This window comes from Fundulus heteroclitus, chromosome 16 (assembly GCF_011125445.2).
Source record: "Fundulus heteroclitus isolate FHET01 chromosome 16, MU-UCD_Fhet_4.1, whole genome shotgun sequence".
Lineage (NCBI taxonomy): Eukaryota > Metazoa > Chordata > Actinopteri > Cyprinodontiformes > Fundulidae > Fundulus > Fundulus heteroclitus.
In genome coordinates this window covers 24152759-24176759 of record NC_046376.1, presented here as the reverse complement: position 1 = coordinate 24176759, position 24001 = coordinate 24152759, and the positions used below count along the sequence as shown (strand labels likewise).

At 39.1% G+C, this 24001-nt stretch overlaps 1 protein-coding gene across 1 annotated transcript; it reads left to right on the top strand.

Annotated features, from left to right (window-relative positions):
* Positions 1–2292: 2292 nt before the first annotated feature.
* On the top strand, positions 2293–18548 carry LOC118566363 (somatostatin receptor type 5-like). The gene is made up of 4 exons (XM_036148188.1): positions 2293–2595; positions 7080–7760; positions 7851–8195; positions 17118–18548. Exons 2-4 carry the CDS (start codon positions 7098–7100, stop codon positions 17190–17192), a joined length of 1083 nt encoding a protein of 360 aa, XP_036004081.1. The 5' UTR covers positions 2293–2595; positions 7080–7097; the 3' UTR covers positions 17193–18548.
* The last annotated feature ends 5453 nt before the right edge of the window (positions 18549–24001 follow it).

Sequence of the window (24001 nt, the reverse complement as noted above, 5' to 3'; positions counted from 1 at the left end):
GGGAAAGAAAAAAGAGTAGACAAACCTGGAGCAGTCCAGGTAATGCCTGTGGACAGGGATGGGTGTGTGTGTGCGTGCGTGTGTGCATCCATCCTAAACTATATGCTTATTACAATCTAATTTCTGTTGATGTGTGGTCTTTTCCATCCACAGTGACTTGCACGCACAGATAGTAAACTCGATTTGTTTTCATGGTCGGTGGAAATTAGATCACTTTAGCAAATCTAATAAGTATGTAAACACAGCAACAAAAAAATGAAATAATTTGTACAAGACAAAAGGAAACCGAGGCACATTAAAAGGCAGGGACATTTTCAAACCTCAAAATAGAAAAAAATGTGGTGATTCCTTACTTTCTCTGAAACTATTTTTAATTTAAAAAGCACAAATCACTATAGATCTCAGCTAAGGCACTTAAATTGCAATATTGTACATTTACATCAAAACATTTCTGGATGAGAAAGCCTTGTTTTACAGTTTAGATGGTCTAGTTGCAAAGGCAGAATTAAAATTGCTCTTCAGATTATGCAACATCCTAAAAACTGGAGCTGGATTCTCTGAATGTGAGGCAAAGGTTCTGGAGCCTGCTCCCACCCTCCAGACCAGATGTTAATTGTATTCTATAAATAATAATTCTTGTGTACACATGTGTTACTTAATATATGTGTTAAAAGGTAGGAGGCTTTCAGTATACTTTTGAAATAAACTTACAAGTCTGACTGCAAATATAACAAATTCATATATAACAACACTTTGTAATATAGTTTCTAAAAGAAACATTACTATACCATGTAATGTATGACTTACAGACTGCAATATATTTGATAGATTTTAGAGATATATTACTTTTTATCTTGGGAAAAAAAGAAAGATATTGTAATACATGAAAACACATTTGTAGCCAGATTTGAAAACATGTCTCTTACTGCTTTTTTCTCCCAAGCGCATCCCTGACAACTGTCCCATTCAAAGCGCTATAACGGCATTTCTCTTACCCCTTCCACTTCTTTGCAAAAACAACTGGGACACCCTTCCCCTTGAAAATGTAGGGGGTGAGGGCTAAGGTTGAAAATGGGATTTAACCTCTGCCACGGGTATTTGGTCCAGATGTTTTAAAGTCTATTTTTATAAGAATAGGATAGATAACAGAGGCTTATAGTAGCTAAACAAAAAGCAAAGCCAAAATACAAAGAACTTGATTTACCAATCTGCCTACATTCCAAGACTTACCTACATTCATTATATCTAGATTATGACCAAAAGAATGAGGAGCTGCTGCTCTGCATTTAAAGGACTAAGATGAGCTAAGGACACTTAGTTTGCTCTTTCCTTTGAAGGTTCTTCTTCTTGGTGCCTCCCACGGTGAAGGGACCCCTGGGTCGAACTGGAACTTGCTTGAGGCATAATTTGATTTATCTCCTCTGGCCTGGGAATACCTTTGGTCTCCCATTGTAACGCCGGTGAGAGGAACTTGTGGTTTCTCTATTGAATAAACTTCTGCAAACCCACTAATAGACTTTGATTGATCAAATTAGTTAAGTTGAAACCCCTAATTCCCTTGCTATTTTTACTGTTTAATAGCTGAGTAAAACAGGGTCTGATTTCATGCAGCCAAGAGGTCTCTGTAGACCTGATCAAGTCCAAGAGAAAACACCAGTTTTCAGAATTTAGACCACCATGTTGTTCTCTTTGCACCTACAGAAATTCAGGTAACACTGTGCCAAATCATTACCCAGGGAGCCACGGCTGTTTCATCAGTGCAAGACTATGATGTAAAACCTCATAAATGTCTTCATCTGAGCTCCATAAATCATACGGCATCCTCAACTTCCTACTGTCCCTTCTATAGTGCATTTGAAGGGGAGGACACTGACGTGTCTACAAAACGGGGAGATGAGGAGAGCATTTCGTTTGCCTGTATGTGCGGCCGCCTGTTGTTAATGCTGCATGGACAGGCATGAGGGCAACATAAAACTAATGGCTTGAGCTTTCCCAGACAATAACCATTAAATCCCCATCCTGCCTGTCTGTTCTCACAGTTCACTCTCCATTATCTTTTTTTTTTTTTTTTCCCAAGAACCTCCAGGACCTAGACTCATCTATTCATATCTGACTGAATCGTGTATTCCAGTGGGTGGCTGGAGAGGCAAGAAAACTCTTAGAGTCATTTTATTTACACCAGTAACTGCTCTCGGAGGTGTTGACAACCGGTCGTGGGCGGGACTTTCACGTCCAAACGCCGCATGACGTTTTCCCCACACTTAAACAGAGAAAGCGCTCCCGCTGGACAGAGGCTTCCCATCATCGGAGGAGCGCACTGGATTTGTTTTGCTGATGAACTTTTAAGCTCAGATACGATACGTTGTTGATAACGTTTTTTTTTCTATGTGTCTGTGTGCGTTGAGCATGTCGACATGGATATGCGACCCATTTAAACAAAATCCATAAAAATGAGAGAAAACTTATAAGTTGGGTGGTGTTTGTAATTGGGATCTGGAAAGAAGTGGATTTAGGGTGGACGATTCTATCAATCCATGAGCGCAGGAGACGGGAATCACCTCTCTGGATAGTGGAAAGTTGCGCTGAAGCGATCAGGTAATGTTGGATCGTCTACACACGGCATTATATATATATATATATATATATATATATATATATATATATATATATATATATATATATATATATATATATATATATATATATATATATACTTGGAGGTGAAATCTAAACCTCACGGGTAACCAAGACGCGGAAATAAAATGACGAATTGGATGTGATACATGTTGCCAGTGTAAATCAAGCAGCGAAGATGCCCAATTACCACATTTGCTCGCGGGTTTTTTCGCATTACAAATATGCCGAAGTAGCCTATGAATGTGATAATGGTAAATGAAAATAAACCAGGTAAAACTAGGCGTCTGATTGAACAGTATCTGTAAACAGATAATGTTCTTTATTTGGTTTCCAGAAATGTCAACCAAATACATTGATATATCGTGTCATTCCCACGCTATAACCGCACAGTTTATTTTCGTCCTACAGATGTAACCATTTACCCTGATTTAAAAAAAAAAAAAAAAAAAAAAAAAAAAAAAAACTTATTTCCGTCGTTTATTTCCCAGGAGACGGTACGAAACCGGTATAAACCACGGTTTTGTGTGTACACAATCCCACCAGGCAGGCACGTGAGCGATCACCAATTGATATTTAAAACTGTGGGCTTTGCCAATTAGGGTTTAGTGGACAGAAATGTCAAAAGCCCCGCGCAGCCTGTGGGGGACAGGGGCTGATTGTGTTGTCCCAACACTGCGCTGCGGGCCGCGCGTCACTCCCGTGTTTTGGAGCGCGGTTCAGCGAGTCCTCACGTCAAGGCATTTATTTGCCCAACACATCATCACAGCCTCGGGTTGCAACGTTTGACATCTGACAATTAACCACCCGGCTCTCCATTAGCTGCAGCCGCCTCAGCGTTATGTGTGTGGGTGGCCTGGCGCTGATGGCAGGGGCTCTAAGGTTGCTGTCCATCAACTGACACTAATATGATTATGGTCGTTTTAGGGCAAGCGAGATTCACAGCGGTTGTTGTCTTAATGACAGCACAGATTAACGTAATGTCTGCAGGTTTGGCATTTCACGTTGTGTGAACACATTTAGCTGATTGAGTTCCTGTCAAAGCACTGATTCAATTCAATTCAATTGAATTTTATTTATATAGCACCAATTCATGAAACATGTCATCCCTCAAGGCACTTTCCAAAGTCAAGTTGTATCAGATTGTACAGATTGGGTCAGATTATACAGATTGGTCAAAAAATGTCCTATATAGGGGAACTCAGTTGATTGCATCAAGACTTAACAAGCAGCATTCACTCCTGGAGAAGCGTAGAGCCACAGGGAGAGTCGTCTGCACTGTCCATGGCTTTGCAGCAATCCCTCATACTGAGCAATCATGAAGCGACAGTCAATCTTAGATTTAACCACAAAAGAATCGAACCGAAATATCTTCAGGATTTTCCCATCCTTTAGGATTCGAGTCTTTCGTGATGGATCGTGCACATTGATGATGTCCTCATTGTTGTAAACGGTAAATGTTTCACACATTTTCTTCAAACGCATAACAGCTTACACCCACAGTAGAGTAACTGACGAATGATAGCATTTTGGGCCTTTTAATGGAAATGTGTAATAGTCTAAGATGTATGAAGGTACAACAGAGCAAAGGAAGGTATACAGGAAATTATTAGCTTGCAGTGTAATGAAAGAGTTTTAGCCTCCTTTCAGATTGTCTCTGTTTTGCTTTTTATGTTTCAGATCATCAAATTAACTTTTAAAATTTAGAGAATGATAACATGTGTAAATTCAAAATGCACTTTTCATAAGATCTTATTCAAAAAAGGAAAATTTGCTGTCTGACTACCCCATCCCTTGTTCAATAAATTGATTGTGATTCCCCTGTACATTTGAGAAATCCCTTAAACAGTACTTGTCTGGCAACATATAGTTGATAGTAAATCTCCAAAAGCAACATATTTATCAGTCGTTCTCAAAATGGTTACAAATGTGGTTCTAAGCTTTTGGGAGTCTGTCAAACCACAATCAGGACGGTTACCCATAAATGGAGAAAACATGGACTAGTGGTGAAACTTCCCAAGAGATGCTGGTTAAAAATGAGCACACTGATGACTTAACGAGGAGAAAAACAACATATAATGCATCTAATTGGCTGCACTTACTAGCTAAGCTCAGCGTTCATCTTTTAATGATAAGAAAGACTGAAAAAATGGCCTTCCACTGGAGAGTCCAGATGTGAAACCCAGTGCTGACTAAAATAGACTCAAAGGCCCATTTCACTTTTTGAAAAATAAAAACAAAAAGTCTTGATGATCCCCAAGACTTTATAGAAAATATGATGTCGACCCATGAGACAAAAGTGAAACTTTTTGAAAGATGTGGGTATCTGGAACAAAACTATAACATCATTTTGAAAAACAGATGCATTTGACACCCCAAAAAACAACAGAGTAAGAACTGTTTCTCTCTGTGACATGTTTCACAATTCAAACATTACATATACTGCACAGTTACCTAAATACTATGCAATGTTATAGCAATGACTTGCCAATCCTTTTACATTATCTCATACTAAGCAATGCAGAAATATTGTCTACAGAGTTGAATATGAACTCAACTTTGCAAGCTAAAAGCTGGAAGTGGCTGACATGGCCAGGGATTTGGTTCTGTCTTCTTATATTGAGCTAATAATAAAATAATTTTAACTTATTAGTCCCATGTACCTTTTCAAACATTTTCCATGTATTATAGTAATATTTGTAATATTGATAAGAATACAAAAAATAGCTTTGAAAACTGGAAACAAATCTCACAAACGTATTTCACATTTTGAAATATGAAATACCAAAGCTGATAGTTAAACTATTACAATTTCTTGGCACAATTAGACATTAGACAAATAAGACATTTCCCTAACCAGAGCATGTAGTCATGTGAAAACATTGGGACACCCCTATGTTCCCTTTAAAAGAAATCTTTATAAATATATGTCTTTTAGATTTCTCCCCAGAGGAAACTAACATAAGAAATGTGAAGTCTAACATGGGGAAAAAGACTGAAAAAACTTTAGAGAGATGCTTCTTGTAGTTCTATTCTGTCTCTGACATCAGCCTAAGAACGTGAGCCACTCCTCACTTTCTGCTGTGAGGTGTTTGAACCGTCACACCACATCACCTCATTGGCTGGGCTTTGACTCTGCACAGGACATTCTGTGTAATTCTTAGCTGGTCCTTGGTGGATTACCTGGTATGCTTGGGTCACTCTCAGGTTGAAGCAATTTCCAGGAATGCAAATGAAATTTGGTTTATGACAAACATGTCCTCTGTTGTTAAGTCCAAATTATTTAGTTTTCATTTCATTCCACAGATTTGGGTCTTAGCTTACGTCCACTTTGGCAAATGTCAGTCTGACTTTCATGTTTTTTCTTAAAGAACAAGGTTTCCATCTGCACATCTGCCAGGGAAGTTAAAAGTGTGCAGTTCCTTTCTGATTGCACATGCATGTACTTTGATGTCAACAGTTACACGAAACAACAGGCGATTCCATGATAAATTTTTAATGTTTTTGGAGATTTCTTTTAGCATCTTGCAGTCTGTTTTGATGCTGAGCTTCCTGGAACGGCTAGATCTGAACATGGTGGCAATTCTTTTGAGTGTTTTCCTCCTGGAGACTATTTGAAATATCCTGTTTTGTAGACCTCTGTACATCCATTACCGGATTCATAAACAATGCAAGTTATGCAATGATCATCTTTCTGAAGGTCTCAGGCAGCTTGTTCAATCTGACCATAGTGTTTGCATTCACTTCAATGGTCAGAACAACAACAAATTCGATTTTTGAGATTTAAACCCCCTTCAAAATGAGGAAAAACAACAATAGTTTAGTTTTTATTTTGAGCGGGAATACATTTTTTATTTTTTATTTTTTGTTTATTTATATTACCTGAATTTCTCAGTTGTGATAAAATCATTTCATTATACATTAATATGCACATGTCCAAATATGTTGAACACACAATGTATTTTATGACACTGTAATTTAAGGAGACCGTTTGATCATCACTGATAATGTTAGTGTTGACATAAAAATCTCATTAAGTTTTCCAAATCTCAAACCCCTTCCCACGTTTCTGTTTTATCTCTGCCCCCATTGTTGACACGTAGCTCAATGAAAGTGTTAATAAAACGTTTTAACTGATATCTTTCTCCTACAAAGGGCAATTTCCCTTTATAAGAAACTGCATGTTGGCCATGTTCCCAGACCGTTTCACTGGAAAGTTTCTGTCCTCTCTTGGTAAATATGGGCCTCTTGCCCAGAGATCGCCATACACACCCGTGTTGTGTCGACTGTGCGAGAAGCAGTAGCGCGACGTAACAATTGTTCCCTGAACTAGGATTTCACAGAATACTCAAACAGTCAGAATGTTATGGATTGTTTTTCTTTCTTGGTAATGGCTGCAGGTGGAGCATGGATATTAACTTGACTTATGTGTTTTCTCTCTTAAGCTAATCCACCATAAACCGATGGACATCAGCACTTCCTCCTTCAACATGAACGACAACAATGGGACAACAATGTCTGACAATACCAGCAGCACCAACAGAACCTCACATTTCCCCAATGAGGTTACTGCAGTACTCTACACTATTGTCTTCGTTGTGGGTTTCTTGGGTAACGCATTAGTTATCTATGTAGTTGCCCGATACAGCAAGATGAAGACAGTAACCAACATGTACATCCTGAATTTAGCTGTGGCGGATGAACTCTACATCTTGGGGATCCCCTTCATAGGGACCACTGGTGTGCTCTCCTATTGGCCATATGGAGATTTTCTCTGCAAGGTGGTCATGACTTCTGACGGCATGAGCCAGTTCGCCTCCACCTTCTGCCTGACGCTGATGAGCATTGACCGCTTCCTTGCTGTGGTTTATCCCATTCGTAGCACCAAATGGCGAAAGCCACGGATGGCCAAGATTTTCAGTGGCCTGGTGTGGGTTGTTTCCCTCCTGATGGTGTTGCCGGTTATCATTTTTACACAAGTGCAGGAAGACACTAACACCTGCAACATAAGCTGGCCTGGGCCTCCGGGCGTGTGGTCCGTTGTTTTTATCCTGTACACATCAATCATGGGGTTTTTTGGCCCTTTGGTTGTCATCTGCCTCTGCTATCTCCTGATTGTCATCAAGGTAATTCAATATGTAAATCTCCCCTTTATCTTAAGTTGGTAAAAGGTTGAAATACCTTCTCAAAGTCTCATAACACCTTTTCTCTCTCAGGTGAAGTCTGCAGGCGTGCGTGCAGGCCAGACTAAGCGGCGCAAGTCAGAGCGCAAGGTGACGCGCATGGTGGTGATCATCGTGGTGGTTTTTATACTCTGTTGGCTGCCCTTTTTTACTGCCAACATTGTGAATTTGTTTCATTTCATACCCGAGAACGAAATCACTACCGCTGTCTACTTTTCCCTGATCATCCTCACCTACGTCAACTCCTGTGCCAACCCAGTCCTTTACGGGTTCCTGTCTCACAACTTCAAGCAGAGCTTCAAGAAAGTGCTTTGCTGCTCCAAAGAGAATGGTACTACAATTACAGAACCAGTGGGGACCAGACAGAACAATGAGAAGGTAAATTATGTTCTTATTGTCAATGAGAAAGTGTATAGAGCCTACACAACACCCTTGCAGTAATGAGAACCTAGCTTGGAAACCCCACATGTTGCATTTTACATCTTGCCTGTATTTGCTATGCATGTGTGTGATCTCTTTAGGTACACCTCCACCACCAAAAAGATCAATTGGTTTGTTTAAGTCTAAGTGGGTAAAAGCAATTAAAATGAATTACATAGATTGGCTTATTTGTTCAATGAAGACTTTTGAAAGTTGGAAAACTGTATGAAACATCAGCAAGATAGAAAAATCTAAATACAGCAGGTAAAAAAATTGAAAAACAAACATTAAATGTCACTACAAGCACACACATGGAATATTACCTGCAGTTCTTAGGACCACAGATTTGGTCAACAGTTCAGAATGCTTTCTGTGGTAAAATCAGGAAATTTCATCACGTAGAGCAGGGGTGTCAAACTCATTTCTATACTGGGCCACGTTGGCATCATTAAGTCATTAAAAGGGCCGGTTGCACCTATATAATATTTCATAATTTCATTCCAGTTCACATAGAAAATGTAAAACATTCACAGTAAAAAAATGAAATTAGCACCCTTAGGGCCATCTGAGAAGTTTATCTGCAACAATATGATATTGACGTAAGTTAAACTTTAAACGTTCTGCATCACTTTTTCTCTTTTTGGACATTTCTGGGTTGTTTCAATGTGTTCTGGAAAAAACAACATCTAATGGCAGGATGCTGTCACTACACAGTTTAAAAAAAAACATTCACAACAGGAGGCACAGTTTCAGCCACTTTATACAATTTAAAAGGATATAGGCCTCTACTTTATGACATAATATGCCCTTTCCGGCTCTTGAGGGCCGGATAAATTGCCTTGACGGGCCGGATTCAGCCCGCGGGCCTTGAGTTTGACACATGTAACGTAGAGGATTTACTACCCTTAAAAATGAAGATCAGTTAAAGATAATGCTTTATGTACTGAATTACTTTTAAAAGCCAACATTAGGCACTTAAAACCTTTGAAACAGCCATGATTCTGAATTAAAACAGTTCAGCACTGGAAAATGGCATGGATCCAAAGAAACATTTTCATGTGAGAAATATTCACATGAAATATGGAACACAGCTTCCTGCTTCACTTAAAAATTTAAACCTCTTCCCGTGTTAGATGAAATACTTGAGCAGGATTCAAACATGCTTCAAGATTCTCTGGGGTTATAGTCAATTAAGACAAACTGGGGCAAAGAGGAAAATCTTAACTATTTGTTTACATCTTGGGAAAGTAATATTAATACCCCTGTTTTGTCACATTACAACTACAACATTTTCATAATAAATGTAAAAACAAGCGCAAAGTAGTGCATAATTGTGAAGTAAAAAGAAAATGAAAAGCAGGTTTTCAATTTATTTTAGAAAGAACTATCTGTATTTAGTCCTATTTAGTCTTAAACCCCTAAGTAAAATCCAGTGCAACCAAACATCTCAAGAAACCATCATCATATTAGTAGTGGGTTATTCATTCTGCATGAAACCAGATCTGCTTTGTGAAAGCCTCAGAAGTTTGTTGGAGGTCAGTGAAGAAGCAGCGTCATAAAGACCAAGACACTGAGGAGGAAGGTCAGGTTTATGGTAACGTTTTAATCAGGGTTAGGTGATGAAACAACATCCAATGCTTTCAGCATTTAGTTGAGTGCTGTTCAGTCCATCAACAGAAAATAGAAAGAGAATAGAAACCTACCAAGACGTGGTCTAACCAGATACGTTTGGTAAAAAGAGCAATATCCAGAGAAGCAATCATGAAGCCCATGGTAACTCTGGAGAAGCTGCAGCCATCCACAACTCGGGTGGGATATTTTTTTGTTGTGACCGCTATTAGTGGTATACGCTTGTCTTACTGGCTTCCGTGTTTGCAGGCTGCCACTCTTTTACCAAAATAAAATACCAAATGCTGCACTCTATTTTGGGAACCCTGGGAACTTTCATATGATTGGTTCAGGAACCAGGAAGTAAACATGGGCTACACTCTGAACCGAAGTAGTTCCTGACCGTACTTCTAGGTTTGAAAGGAGAATAATGACATTGTTGATGGAGAGGACCAATTATTTATAGGGAATGTTACTACTATCTGGGGTGACAAGTGAGCATGATTTAGATTGATTTTACGGTAAATATCTTGCTTATAGCTCCTTTAAGTTATTTCATGTTTATTAAATAACCCTATTGTCCGCTGAATATCAGCCCTAACAGCTGATATCAGGACAATAGTTGAAAGGGTGATCCGAACACTGACGTTCTTTTAACAGCAAACTCTGCACACAGATGGAATAAATGAGCGACAACTTCTCTTCAAGTTCAAGAATTTATTGACAGAAATAAAATGAACATCCAGTGAACACCATTATAGAATGTTGCATATCTGAATTAACCCTATATTTCAATCAGCAAATCCTCTCTACTGGGCTTGTGTAACGTAACTAAAACTACTGAGCAAAAAAATTAAAGATAAAGAAACTAAGGAACTATGTACACACAAAAGATCAATAGGACAAATAAAGATAGTTGAAAACCACCATCATCAGATTGACTCAGTGAATCTTGGGTTCATTGCAGATCCAAATTGGAGAACCAAAGTTCATCTTAAAGAATATGGAATAAGGTTGAATTAACTTCACTAATTTAGAACAACATCTGATATATATTCAACCCATTCACAATGCAACTCCAGGTTAGATAAAAGATTATTTGAGGAAATAAAATTTTAAATAATGATTTGCCAAATAAAAATCAATAACCTCCATGACACTTAATTTTCATTAATGTAATAATTTTTACTGGAAATAATTAAGACTTAAATTGGTAACTTAGGAAGCTAAAGGGCGCTATAGCGGACGATCGGTCAGAAATTGATGGGTTATTCTTAAAGTTACACAAATCACACACCTCAATGTTCCCTATTAATGATGTATTAATGTTCATAGCACTATCGAGCAATGGCAGAGCTATAGGAAAACAAGCATTATGTTTAAAACAAGCCATAGTTATGTTTAACTAGGGTGGTAGCAGGTTATTAATGGAGGCTGATAGCAGCTACTGCAAGTGGCAACTCGGCGCTCACTTAAAAAGACTATCAAGCTATATTTTGTTGACCGGCAAGCACAAACATCAATGTTCCATCAGAGTACAAAATCCTTATGGTAATACAGTTTGTCATAACCGTAAAACACAACCCAAAACACATCAGTATAACTTTGTTTGAAGAGCGCTAGCGGAAGACTTAGCCTATTAGCCTCAGTCAAACCTTAAAAACACACAAAGAGGTAAACCATTTAAGTTTCCCTGCTAAAGTCTGCCGAACCTCGACCTCTGTGTCAGTTCGGTTGACTGTGGGCATCCAATTGGAACCGGCGGGAAGGAAGCGGCTCTCAGGGGGAAAGTCCTCGTTTGGGAAACGGATCTGGGTGAGCTTTACACGGGCTCCAGTGGGCTGCGCTTGGCCTGTGGAGCGTGGGGATCTGAAGGGTTTCCTCAGGCTTCCTGTGAGGCCTCTGCACAGTTTGCTGCGGGAGCAATTATCAAAGATTACAAACAGCCTATTTCATGGCAGCCAGCTGCTCAGGTTCCCGTGTTGGAGAAAGCAGGCTGTACTTAGCTCGGCCCGGCCTGTACATGTTCGTTCGTCTCTGAACTCCATTCAGACCCCGGTGGCCTTTTCTCTCCGGTGTAGACCTTATCTTCACAAGGTCCGCGGACAAAGAGAAAGATGAAGGGGGAGAGCCTGGATTCATAGCAGTGGCACACTGCTCTGGTAGGATAGTTCCTTGGAGAATGAGCCTGCAGCTTGTCACAGCACCCGAAACAGTCTGATTTTATTCCACTTGGCTGAAAGGACAACAAATCAAATATATGGGAAAAAGTCTTCTGTGCAAACGAGAACATATTAAAACTTTTTGGCTTAAATACATGTATAGCAGAAATCTAAAACCCAAAACATTCCAAAGGTGAAATATGTTGATGAAGAAGTGAGGAAACACTTTGCTTAGCCTTGTCAGACTTGATGTGGATGTGAAGAGAGCTAAATGCTGGGTTATAATGGAAGAGGACCTGCTAGAGGCTGCAAAAGATTTTAGACTAAGGCAAAAGCTCATATTCCATTTTTTTAACCCTCAAACACATGTTGTTGTGTAATTAGGGGTTCTAGGAGTGCAGACAAGTTGAATTTAGTCTGTCCAAGTACTGAAAAGATATTTTTATATTTTATTTGGGTGATATTCTTCAGGCCATTCAGTTTTCTATATCTCTGTTACACTTTTTTGAAAAATAACGTCACAGTATTTATTTCTGAGGTGTTAAATAAGGTGAATGATTTCTAGCTTACCGATTTTGCAAATCTGCCATTTTTAATTTTTCTCCGCAATTTTGTAGTTTAAGCTCAGGGGGACCGAATGTAATGCGCAAGAAAATCTGGGAACCCAAAATTCAGCAGGACACAGTGTTGAGTTTTAAAAGGTTTATTTAAATGATTAATCAAACCCTTGTGCAGGCAAGCACTCTTTAGTCTGGCGAGGCTGAGTGTGGGCAAGCAAACAGTGGTAAGGCTTGAAGGAGGTTGGCAAGGCAGGCAGACAGATCCAAAGGGCTAGGCGAGGCTCGTGGTTGTGATATCAATCCAGGTAATTTCCAGAAAACAGAAAGCGGTGCAGATGTTTGACAGGGGCTAGGCAGGACAGGAAAATCTGTGAAGATGTGGTTAAGACTTGGAGACAGGCAGGGAAAAACGCTGGACGTTTACTTGCTCGAGACTTTCAATAATCTTGGATCAGCTGTCTTAGGAGCCTAGGTATTTAACGGCAGAGAAGCAGATGCAGGAGATGATATTGATTTCCATGGTGCTGGAGAGTGACCGAGTAGGCAGACAGTCGAGCCAGAATCATAACAGCTGAAGCTACAAGTCGATGAGTGAAAATGTTCAGTTGTTGTATTACCTACACAATACATTACAGCTTCCCCAAGTATACTACAAAAATGGCTGAATGGGTTGGCGAGGACTGCTCTGCAACGACACAACTGAATGATTTAAATATGAAAAGGAAGGCATTAAAAAGCAGAATATGTGCTCTTTTAAAAATTCAGCAAGAGCTGCAGTGGAATGGTTTAGATCAGGGGTCACTAATTGAAAATTAGCAAGGTCAGAATAAAGAGAATCAACAACCAGTAATTGTCCAGAGACATTTTTAATTATAATCGGTTATTTTAAACAGCATTTAATACTGAAATAAAATGCAGCCTTTTATATATCCGTGTGTGAAAAAACAAAAAAATAGCACGTTATGCACAAAAACTTTTTTCCATATTGAAATCTAAAGTGCTTTTTTTTGTTTTAGAGAACAACAATCTTTAACAGTTTGGTATAAATCAAAACATATTTGTGTCAGAATGGCACAGTAGGACTAGAACTAAATCCTGAATTGCTGGTAGGACTTGGAAATTGCTGCTCATAGACTAAATGTAGTCTAACTTAGTCTCAGCTAGTTGGTAAAGATAAATGGTTTGTGGTTGACACATGTAGTAAAAGACTTGAATCTGAAATTATAAGACAACTTGGCTCTAAACATTTTTGTCTCTGGGGACAGGAGGCTGAATACATATCATATCATATCATATCAGATATCAGTTTGCAGATAAATGTTCAAAACCATGACATGTTCCTTATACACAATTATGCACTGCTTGGTGTTGGTATAGCACATACAGTACTAAGACAACACATTAAAGTGACCACAATCAGTTGTAACAATAGACATTATTAGTCAAATATCTATTTTAGATGTAAAAACAATACAGTAAAATACTGTAAGATGTTTAGTGTTTGTAAATTTAAATAAAATATTGTTACATGGAAGTTGGCTTGTCGTTTACACTGCAAAGCATTCTGGATAAAAGACATATCCTAAACCATTACACTGTAGCTAATGGACCTATTACTTTAGCTAGGCCAATTAAATTGGCCTAGTATTCTTAAAGTGTTTTACTATATTGTTTTTACATTCAAAATAGATATTTGACCTATTTAACAAGTGCTCAATTGGCCTAGTCCTTTAGCTAGCACTAGCTACATCCAGCCAAAACATCAATGAGCAACGGTAAACCGGAGCTTGTTGAAATTGACGACGACAACAACAACAACAACAACAACAACAACAACAACAACAATAATAATAATAATAATAATAATAATAAAACAATGACTGACACGTACCACTCGTAAGACTGTGGGATTCCGGCAAGTAGTACTCTGTATCCGAATTCAAGTCTAATAACTCTTAGGATCTGATCAGTCCGGTCTTCGGTCCGTTAACACCTGTTTAGGGTCTGGTCTTCAGTCGGGTCCGTGATTTCACATTCGGTACCGGCAGCAGTGGCAGTACCTTTGTTATTTAAAAGGGCTTCCAGTGTTGCCTGTCCCTGATGTTTCTCCCAGAGTCTTTCACTCGCAAGGCACCAAAGGATATCGTCCACCTGTTAGCTCCTTCATCTATTTTGTTAGTACAACTGACTCAAAGTCTTTTGGGGAGAAGTGTCGAGAGCGCAAATGTGGGTTCTTCGGAAGTTGTGTTTTTCCAACAGCTTTTCCCATTGCGCTTTTTTTTTCATGAGGGAAGCAATTAAGACTCACCTCACTTTTTTAGTTGTTTTTTTTTTTGTTTTGAAATTCAACAGCGACACAGTGTGGCATTGTCTAAATTTACACCGGTCAAACGCAATACAATAAACAACACGGATAACTCTGTAGGTTCCAGTCCAGAAGGACCTAACTACATCATTAACCCAGCATGCATTGTGCAGGTGAAAAAATGGCGACCTCCATGGGCAGGCCAAGATTGACTAATTGGGAAGACCGGTGGGGTAGTCTGATATTTGGACTGCAAGTCATTGTTCTCTCTCTCTTCTTTTGTTTTTTGGGTCGCTGTTCAGTCAAGACACTGAAGTGGATCATGTACGCTACACTGCTACGCACTGCCTGTTCTAAATTTAGTAATTTGACGTCATTTGAGGAATGCCCCATATCCCTGGGCTGCCTCCGCCTCCACTGGCAGCTCCTTTTTCTTTTTTGATGCACCCTGACATAACACGTCAGTGCTCTGGGTTAATGCCGTTTTTTAAAAAGTTCAAGAGAAGAAAGAGCAAGGTTGGTGTGGTGGAGAAAGCTAGAATTAAAGAGGAAAGCTCTGAAAACAGACGCTGCTAAATGTGCAAAAATTGGCAGCTTTTTCAATAAAATGGGCTCACGGTTTGAAAGGTCAAATGAGGATGATGTAATGGGTAAGGAAAGATGTTGGACTTTGCCTCTAAACCACCCTTCAAGTCATTGGATTTTGTGGTATGGTGCCTAATGCAATGTTATGTAGTTTAAATAATAGTTGGTTACAGCACCACATTATTGACTATTTTTGTCTTGTAGCCCCTCAGAGTCAGAAGCGAGATACAGCGCCAAGTATCAGCCATGAACCTTAGTCCTGAGTGGGCAGGTAGGATTACTCATTAAGTGAATATTAGAATTAATATAATGAAGAGTACGGTGCTGCTCTGTATGGATAGTGCCTGAGATTTTAGATGATTCAGCTACACATACATGAAGCTGACCTGAATTTATCAGATGGCTTTGTAAGAAAATGAGTGATTTAATTTGTCCTGAGAATTATGACCATTTTCAAAATAGGGGTGAGCGATATATTTTTGTGATATTATTTTTATGGGTTTGATTTCGGGCTTACTACCAGGCTGTGAGCTGCTCTGTCAGCAGAGGGAGCACGAGGCTTTGACTGTGCTTGAGCTACGCTCAAAGCAAAACCACCCCGCTGCTCTCCCTGGGTGCTCTTATAAAGATAGACGGGCCACCAGCCTTGGAAAGGAACGCAGTCACTGGCTTGTACCACAAGAGGTGGATAGATGGACACTTCATAGACGAACATAACAGCATTCAGTGAAAAAATGAGAGAAAGCCTTGATAGATACACAGATCTGATATAGACTGTGGGTATAGAAAGTGTCCTTTTTCTTCTTCTTTTCCTCCAGGCGATGTCATTGGTTTGCCAGTGGAACTGGGCCTAAAGTAGGCTGCAATGAAAGAAAAGCCAACCTTTTAAAACAACCTAATTTTGTCTATTGCCAATGTTATGCCAACATAGCTGTGGCTCTGTTTGTCACAGAGTACAATAATTCTCAACCTGACTGCATCCTTACGTGTTAAAGAAAAGAGTGAGGAGAGGAACACTGAGACAGAGAATGTCAGGATTTTGTTTTGTTTTTTTTGTTTTATATTTGTGGACTTTTCTGGACAGTTTTTCCTCTCCATGGTCCACTCCTCTCAGCCACCAGCCACCATCCAATCAGCTCAGTCACCTACCAGCCACCACTCAGCACCAGATCAGCTCCATCTGCTGCTACTACTTAGTGCCAACTCTGCTCACCTGCCATGCTCCCTACTTATACCTGCCTCACTCATCCACTCCGAGAACAGAGTGAAGAGCCAAGAACAGGAAGACAGATATTATCATGAGCGTTCTTTGTTACATAGATGTGGAAGATATGTGGTCTTAGAGAGTTGTACAGTTAGTATACACATTCAAGAAACCAAAAAGACTGAAAAGTGTGTGTTATTGAACATGGTGGGCCAGTCTAGTCCAGAATGACAGGCCAGTTTTTTTTGTTCCAGTCCTTCCCTGTACATATGCAATGACAGCAATAATGATGATCTAGTCTGTACATGTTTTCAGGGAAGGAGTTGATCCTTTGAGTAAGTCGATCCCAACCCACAACATTTGTGTACTACTTCATCACGGTTCTAAAATGGTCATGCTGCAGATTCGAGCTGTGCTGTCCCACCATCTCAGTTCTAATATTTGTCTCTATTTCAGGAGTCTACCCAGATGGTCATAATGAACACCCAGAGTGAGCCTTTAACCTCAAAACCTGCAATGAATGGCCAGTGATTGCTGCCTTGTTGCTGACCAAGCTTTCACCGATGAACCATTGGGACCTCAGGCATTTTACCCATGAGCCTTCATACTGACAGGGAATATCCTGAGTATATTTTGGTTGCCCCCATTTCTGTCTTGGGCGTCTCTGGAGAGGCTCACTGAACTGTTTGAGAAGCAGTTTTTACTAATCACTGCGGGGTTTTTTTTGTTTTGTTTTTTGTTTTCATGTCTTTGTACACTGCAATAGACTGTGAGGATATGTTTTTGTTTTTCTTGTTTTGTTGGAAAGTAAGTGTCAATTACTTTAATCAGTTTAGAATTAATATTTTGTTTTGTTCTATAATGGGCATTTTTCAAGAAGTGATATTGCTTATTCAAATACTTGTGTTTTAAAGAGGACATATTGTGCAAAATCCACTTTTTTAGCCTGTAAAGTGTAACTCACGCCGATGTAAAATCATAACCCCAATCCCAGACAATTTGGAAAATGCCACTAAAGTGGGCAGTGCCACAAGACCCTGAGGTGAAAGGGCTACATGTGGGGATGAGTGGTTAGGGGATGAGGGGTGGGGGTTATTAAGCGGGGCTGTGGTTAGGACAAGGGAAAGTAACGTATTGAAACATGGAGTGACCAGGGCAACACCTGTGGTTTCATCACAGTGCGGTCTTTTGAGGTGGAGGATTTTTCCCCCCTCATCACCAGAGGTTGACAGACGCTTTGTGGAGCCCAGTAGGCCTGAGCATTATCAGTTCGAGCAGCAGGCTAAAGGTGCTGAATCAGTGATGCCTAAATCTGGCACTGCTGAGGCAGTGCCAGATTGCCTCAGCAGTACGGTTTCTGAATGGTTGTGATGTTAGCAGTACAGCTGTGTTAAATCGAAAACAGATATTTGCTGTGCTAATTTTTCGTTCGCCGAATTATCTATCACGCTAAGTTTAGAAACTGTTTGCAGACTGGTTAGCGTGTACTTCATTGGGTTTTGACACCTGTAAGTACAATAACAACACTCCAGATATTCATCCGTTGTTTACATCGCTGTCCTATCTCTTATTACACACTACACATCCACACAGACTTTTCCACACAACAGTAGCAGTCCCGGCTCCACAAAAAGCCATTGTTAATAGCAGTGCTGTTTTCTTCTTACCTTCTTAGCTGATATGGTCTTAATATTGTTGGCTCCCATTGCTCAACAACTTCATAATTACACAGACTGTGCTATGTCAGACTGCTCAAAAACAAACAATGGTATATGCTTTTTTTCTTTTGTAAACAGTATGCTGTTGTGTGACCCTAAACCTTTAATTAGTACTCTAACCAAGCTTTTTTGGTGCTTGGCTTTACCGGCACCCCAATAGGTGGAAGGAGACTGGAATCTGAACTGGGCTTTTGGGTCGCCACATAGTTCAGAATCAGAATCAAGTTTATTGCCAAGTATGTTTGCACTTACAAGGAATTGGACTTGGTGCTGATGGTGCAGACAAAACAAAATAGCTATATATACAGAATCTAGAGCTATATACACGGTAGACTGTGCGTTGATGTAATGCAGAAGGTCTGGAGATGCTACGTTGGTTTAGCTTTTAGGTCCTGAACGGGGGAGAGAGAGAGGCAGTGTCAAGTTCAGTGGGACACTTCCGCACAAAATATCGGCCTACTCTATAGCAATCCTTGACGGACATTTAATCAGAAAATTCCACTGCAATGATAAATGGACTGAACTTATATGGTGCTTTTCCAGTCATACTGACCACTCAAAGCAATTTACACCGGAGCCACATTCACCCAGTTGCACTTACTAACGCGCACACATTCATATACTACACAGATCAGTAGGAATCTTGGGGTAAAGTGTCTTGCCCGGGGGCACATCAACATGTGACAGGGACAGCTAAAATCAAACCCACAACCTTACAATTGCAAGAGGACTTCTCTAGCCATTGAGCCACAGTCACCCCAAAAGCAACCATTCAACCCTAAGAGGGCAGCACACAGTGGTTTTAGGACAACTATTGCAGAACTAAACACGTTCACAAAAAAATACACAATAAAATTAAAGTGGCCATCCTATGTCCAATTTATGCAGTTTATATGCAAAAAAGTTGATTTTAATGGTGAGTTACACTTTAAGTAGATTTTGTTGTGTACCTAGAGTCTAGTAATGCAGAAAAGTTGAATGTAGTCTCTCCATGTGCTGCGTATATATCTTTATCTGTTAAGTTTTCTCTATTCCCTATTACATTTTTTGAACAATTATGTCACAGTATTTTCTGCTGAGCTGCTAAACAAGGTTATGGACTTCCAGCTAACCAATTTTGGAAATCCTCCATTATTTCTCACCATGATTTTGTAGTCCAAGCTCAAGGATGCCAAAGCTACAAGTAGATAAGTGAAGATGTTTGGTTGTTGAGTGTATTAACTCACACAATTCATTACACCATACCCCAGTAAATTACAAAATAACTGAACGGGTTGGAGTGGAATGCTCTATGACCTGGATGGGGGTGGAGTGAGAAGGGTCTCTTTGCATTTAAAGAGACAGCACCAAGACGAGTTACTCTCAGACGCACCTCTGAGTAGGAAAAGCTGATGGGCTCTGGGGCCACAGTAACAATGAATTTAGACCAAAGCAATGCAGTTCCACATTATATAGACCACAACTGAATGATTTAATTTGAAAAGGAAGACTTTAAAAAGCATGATGGGTCCCCTTTAACTTACAGTCTATACCATTTGCTATGACTGCATATTTAGAGTGACCCTTATGTGGCACTGAAAGAGATCTGGAAAGGATATGTCATGCTGAATGACTGACCACAAGATCCTATCTACTGACAAGAATCAATCGTTTGGTGACACACTGCATGTGGCTTTAATGAACAAGTGTGACAGTAGTATTGATCTCCATATATAACAGAAGGATAGCCTTGGTTATAAAAAGGTTAGCTTTCCCTTTGAGTCAACAGATTCATTGCAACAGTAATTAATCGATGCAACAGAAATGTAGCTTATGCAAGCCATATCATATAGTCCATTAGCAGGACCATATTTAGAATGATGTAGGTCCCTTAGTTTGTTGTCATACCCACACAAGTTTGTTTTACTCAATGCTATTACAATTGCAAGGTTCCTAGGCCTTAGCATCATGAAAATTGTATTGTTTCCTAATCAACATAGATGGCACAGAAACAGGAACAGAAGGGTAGCATAATCTTTTGAAATTCATACTTCCATATAAAAATATTACCCAAAATACTGTAGTAACTATGCTCAAAGGTGGGTAAAGTAGCCAAAAATTTTACTCAAGTAAGAGTAGCACTACTTCAACATATTTTTACTCAAGTAAAAGTAAAAAGTAGTCAACATGAAATTATTCAATAAAGAGTAAAAAAGTATTCAGTAAGTAGGCTACTCAAGTACTGAGTAACTAATAACAACTGATGATTTAATATTTAAAAAATAGGTAATCAGACAGACAAAAATATAAGCTTGGTATTCTAAAGACAAAAAAGAAAAACATACAAAGAATAACATAATTACAAAACAAAATTCAGGGAGAAGAAACACTTTTCTAAATCCATTGTTTTTCAACATTAAACTTGAAAGCAATACTTACAGTTAATATATATACAGTACGTTAGAACAGTGCAAAGTACTTCCAATGACAATATCTACTGTTTACTGTACATTCATTTGACCTCCAGATGGATCAGTGATCTCAGAAGATAAAAAATAACATTCAAATATCTCACTTTAACATAAACTCTAGGTTTTTGTCTCTCTGGCGCATCTTTGGTTAAAAAAACTATGCTCTTTATTTATGAAGTTACTCGCAGTAGGTAGAGTAGCCAGGAATTTGCTCAAGCGATACTTGAGTAATAATATGACTCAAATAAAGGTAAAAATATGGTGCAGTAAAACTACTCCATTTAGTACATTTTGTTCAAAAAACTTACTCAAGTAAAAATGTAACTGAGTAAATGTAACTAGTTACTACCCACTTCTGTCTATGCTAGACTTAAATTAACTCAAAACAAAAGTTTGGGGCATCCGGTTTAAGCTTGTTGTATGGGCTTGGGGTCCAGGGGTTACATCAGTGATGAGGGTATGAAGTCATGGTTTTTCGAGTGATTTGCATAATCGTATATACTTACATACATTTGATAAATTAAAACAATTTAGAATTATTAGTCTTGAATGGGGCTAGCAATGATGTGCGCAGGATGTCTTTCTGCATGGAGTTGGCATGTTCTCCCCTGTACATGTGTGGGTTCTCTCCAGGTACTCCGACTTCGTCCCACAGTCCAAAAACATGACTGTTAGTTTAATTGATCACTCTACATTGCCCATAGGTGTGAGTGTGCATGCATGGTTCTTTGCTATGTATGATAGACTAGCAACCAGTTCAGGGTTTAACCTGCCCCTCACCCAATGACCACTGGAGATAGTCTCCCAACCCCCCCCCCCCCCCCCACCCCCAAGATGCATGGTCTTGACAGTCTATAATGTTTATAAAAGTATATGTATATTGTGGCCCTCTCCTGTTAAGCCCATGCTAAAATCCTGCCCTAGTTATGGGGTGTTTGGTATTTAGCTCATTTTGACCACCAAGATTTGATGCATCTATTGGCTGTTATACCCCAATCAGCTATAACATTATCACCACCTATGACAACGTAGTACTGCTCCTCGTGATACAACACAATCTGTTGATCAAATTTGCAACCCGCTAGGTTTTAACTGATGGTCTTTGCCATCTGTGTAGACTTTGCAGAGAATCAAACAAACACCCTATATAAAAGGCAGCAATTAATAGGAGCTTCCTCCCCTGCCGAGCTGGGAAGCAACAAGTCCTGAAAGCAAGCCTCCTTGCTCCCCACATTCTGATTGGACGGATTCTGAAGGCATCTGTTTGGGAGACAAACCGAGCCCCAGGAGATTCCACAACAATCTGGTACCCCAGACATTCGCTGGACCCCCCCAGATGGTGTTTTGTCTGAGTTTTGGACAAGTCCAGACTTTAGTTTTAGGAGAAAAAAAAGAGAAAACCTGTAGGTTAAAGTCTATATAAACTGTTATGTTGTGTTGTATTTGCAACGGTAGAGGAAATCGGACCTCCTGGCTGCCATTGAGGGAGTCTCATTCTAGGGCTCTATGTTGACTTGTAATTTTTTACACACGTTTTAGTAATGTGAAAAATGTCTTGATACTAGGACAGCCAAGTGTTTCTTCTGTCTTTGTATTACCCTTTCTTTCTGCAGCTTAGAGTGGGATGATGTGATGACGTCTACAACAAAAAAATCCTGTTTTTCTACTGAAACTGACACTCTTTCTAGGTGTATCCTGAGCCCCAGCAAAATGTTAAGAACCTTAAAAGATGTTTCAGCTTGTTTGAAAAGTAACTGAGCAAGAGATTGGCTAATGACAGGGAGACAACACAATTATTTGTATTAGTGATGATGTGAATTCTGAAATAAAATGTTATTCCCTCAATGAGTAGGGTATTATGAATGTTGTTCCACCTTAATTTTAGAAGCAAAACATCCTCTTTTAGGTCAAGAGAATTACAAATCAAAACCAAAAAAAAAAAAAGCTTTCTGATCTGAAGTTTTACCCAACTGAAAAAAGGCCTCATATTTGATCACTTGTTATACAAGAAACTGCATGGTCAACTCAATAACTGCAAGGACCACAACAAACCCATGAAATTGTGCATTTGATGCCTAGCAGATATTTGTACTTTAGTGCCATCTGTCCTAAGGTCATTGTTTTGGAGGTTTTCAGGTGCATTCAGAGGAAGCTTTCCAAATCTAATTTGTGCTGTCCTATTCTTTATGGGAGAGATCTTCCTCCTGGAAACCCTTTTGTTTCTCATGTCAGGCAGTTTAACATTTAAACAGTTAAAGCCCACAGTCTGTGGTATGTTTTGGCTCATTGGCTTTTTTGGTGTTTTTCTTGATAATTGTTCACTTTGACCTTGGGACATTTACTGCTGGGAATCTTGCCAACTATATGAATTATTTTAAAATTATATTAAATTTGCCTTTATTACTTGATAAGCTCTATTCAAACTCTCCCAAGACTGATGAACAACATAAATTGTTTCTTGAAGGTCCTTCCTGGTTATTTTCACATGTTCTCTTAGCAAAGCACAGTTTACTCAGGTGTACCATGAGCATATTTATTCCATACTTAAAATGTAGCAATACACTTGACGTTAACTTTTATAAACTATATTTCATATACTTAATAGTATAGTGAAGTGTACTTGACTAATACTGAAAAGTATAAACAGAAGTCTAAGACTAAGTACATTAATACTAAGACTTAACCTTATACTTATATTAAAGTTATTTAATAAAATTACTTCAAGTACTTTGCTAAGGGTTTGTTAACAAACCTACAGGTAAATCTCAAAGAATGGGATTTGCGTAAAAGTGCAATATTTTTTGCAAGTCCTCTCAGAAAGTGAAACTCGTATATTATGTAGAATCTTTACAGTGATACTTTCCAACCCTTTGTTTCTTGTAATTTTGATTGATTATGGTCTTAAGACAATGGAAATCCAAAATTAGGGTTCAGAAAATTAGAACACTGTGAAGAAGTTCAATATGCAAAACTCATGGTGTCAGACCTTAAAATAAACTTACACAAAAAACAGCAAAAGTTTTCTGAGATTTTTAAACAGTCTCACTGTGGTTCAGTAGGCACACAATCATAGGGAAGATGCTGATGGGACAGATGTGCAGAAGACAGTCATAAAAGGACCCTTCACAAGGAGGGTAAGCCACAAAAGTCCATTGCTGACAAAGCTGGTTTT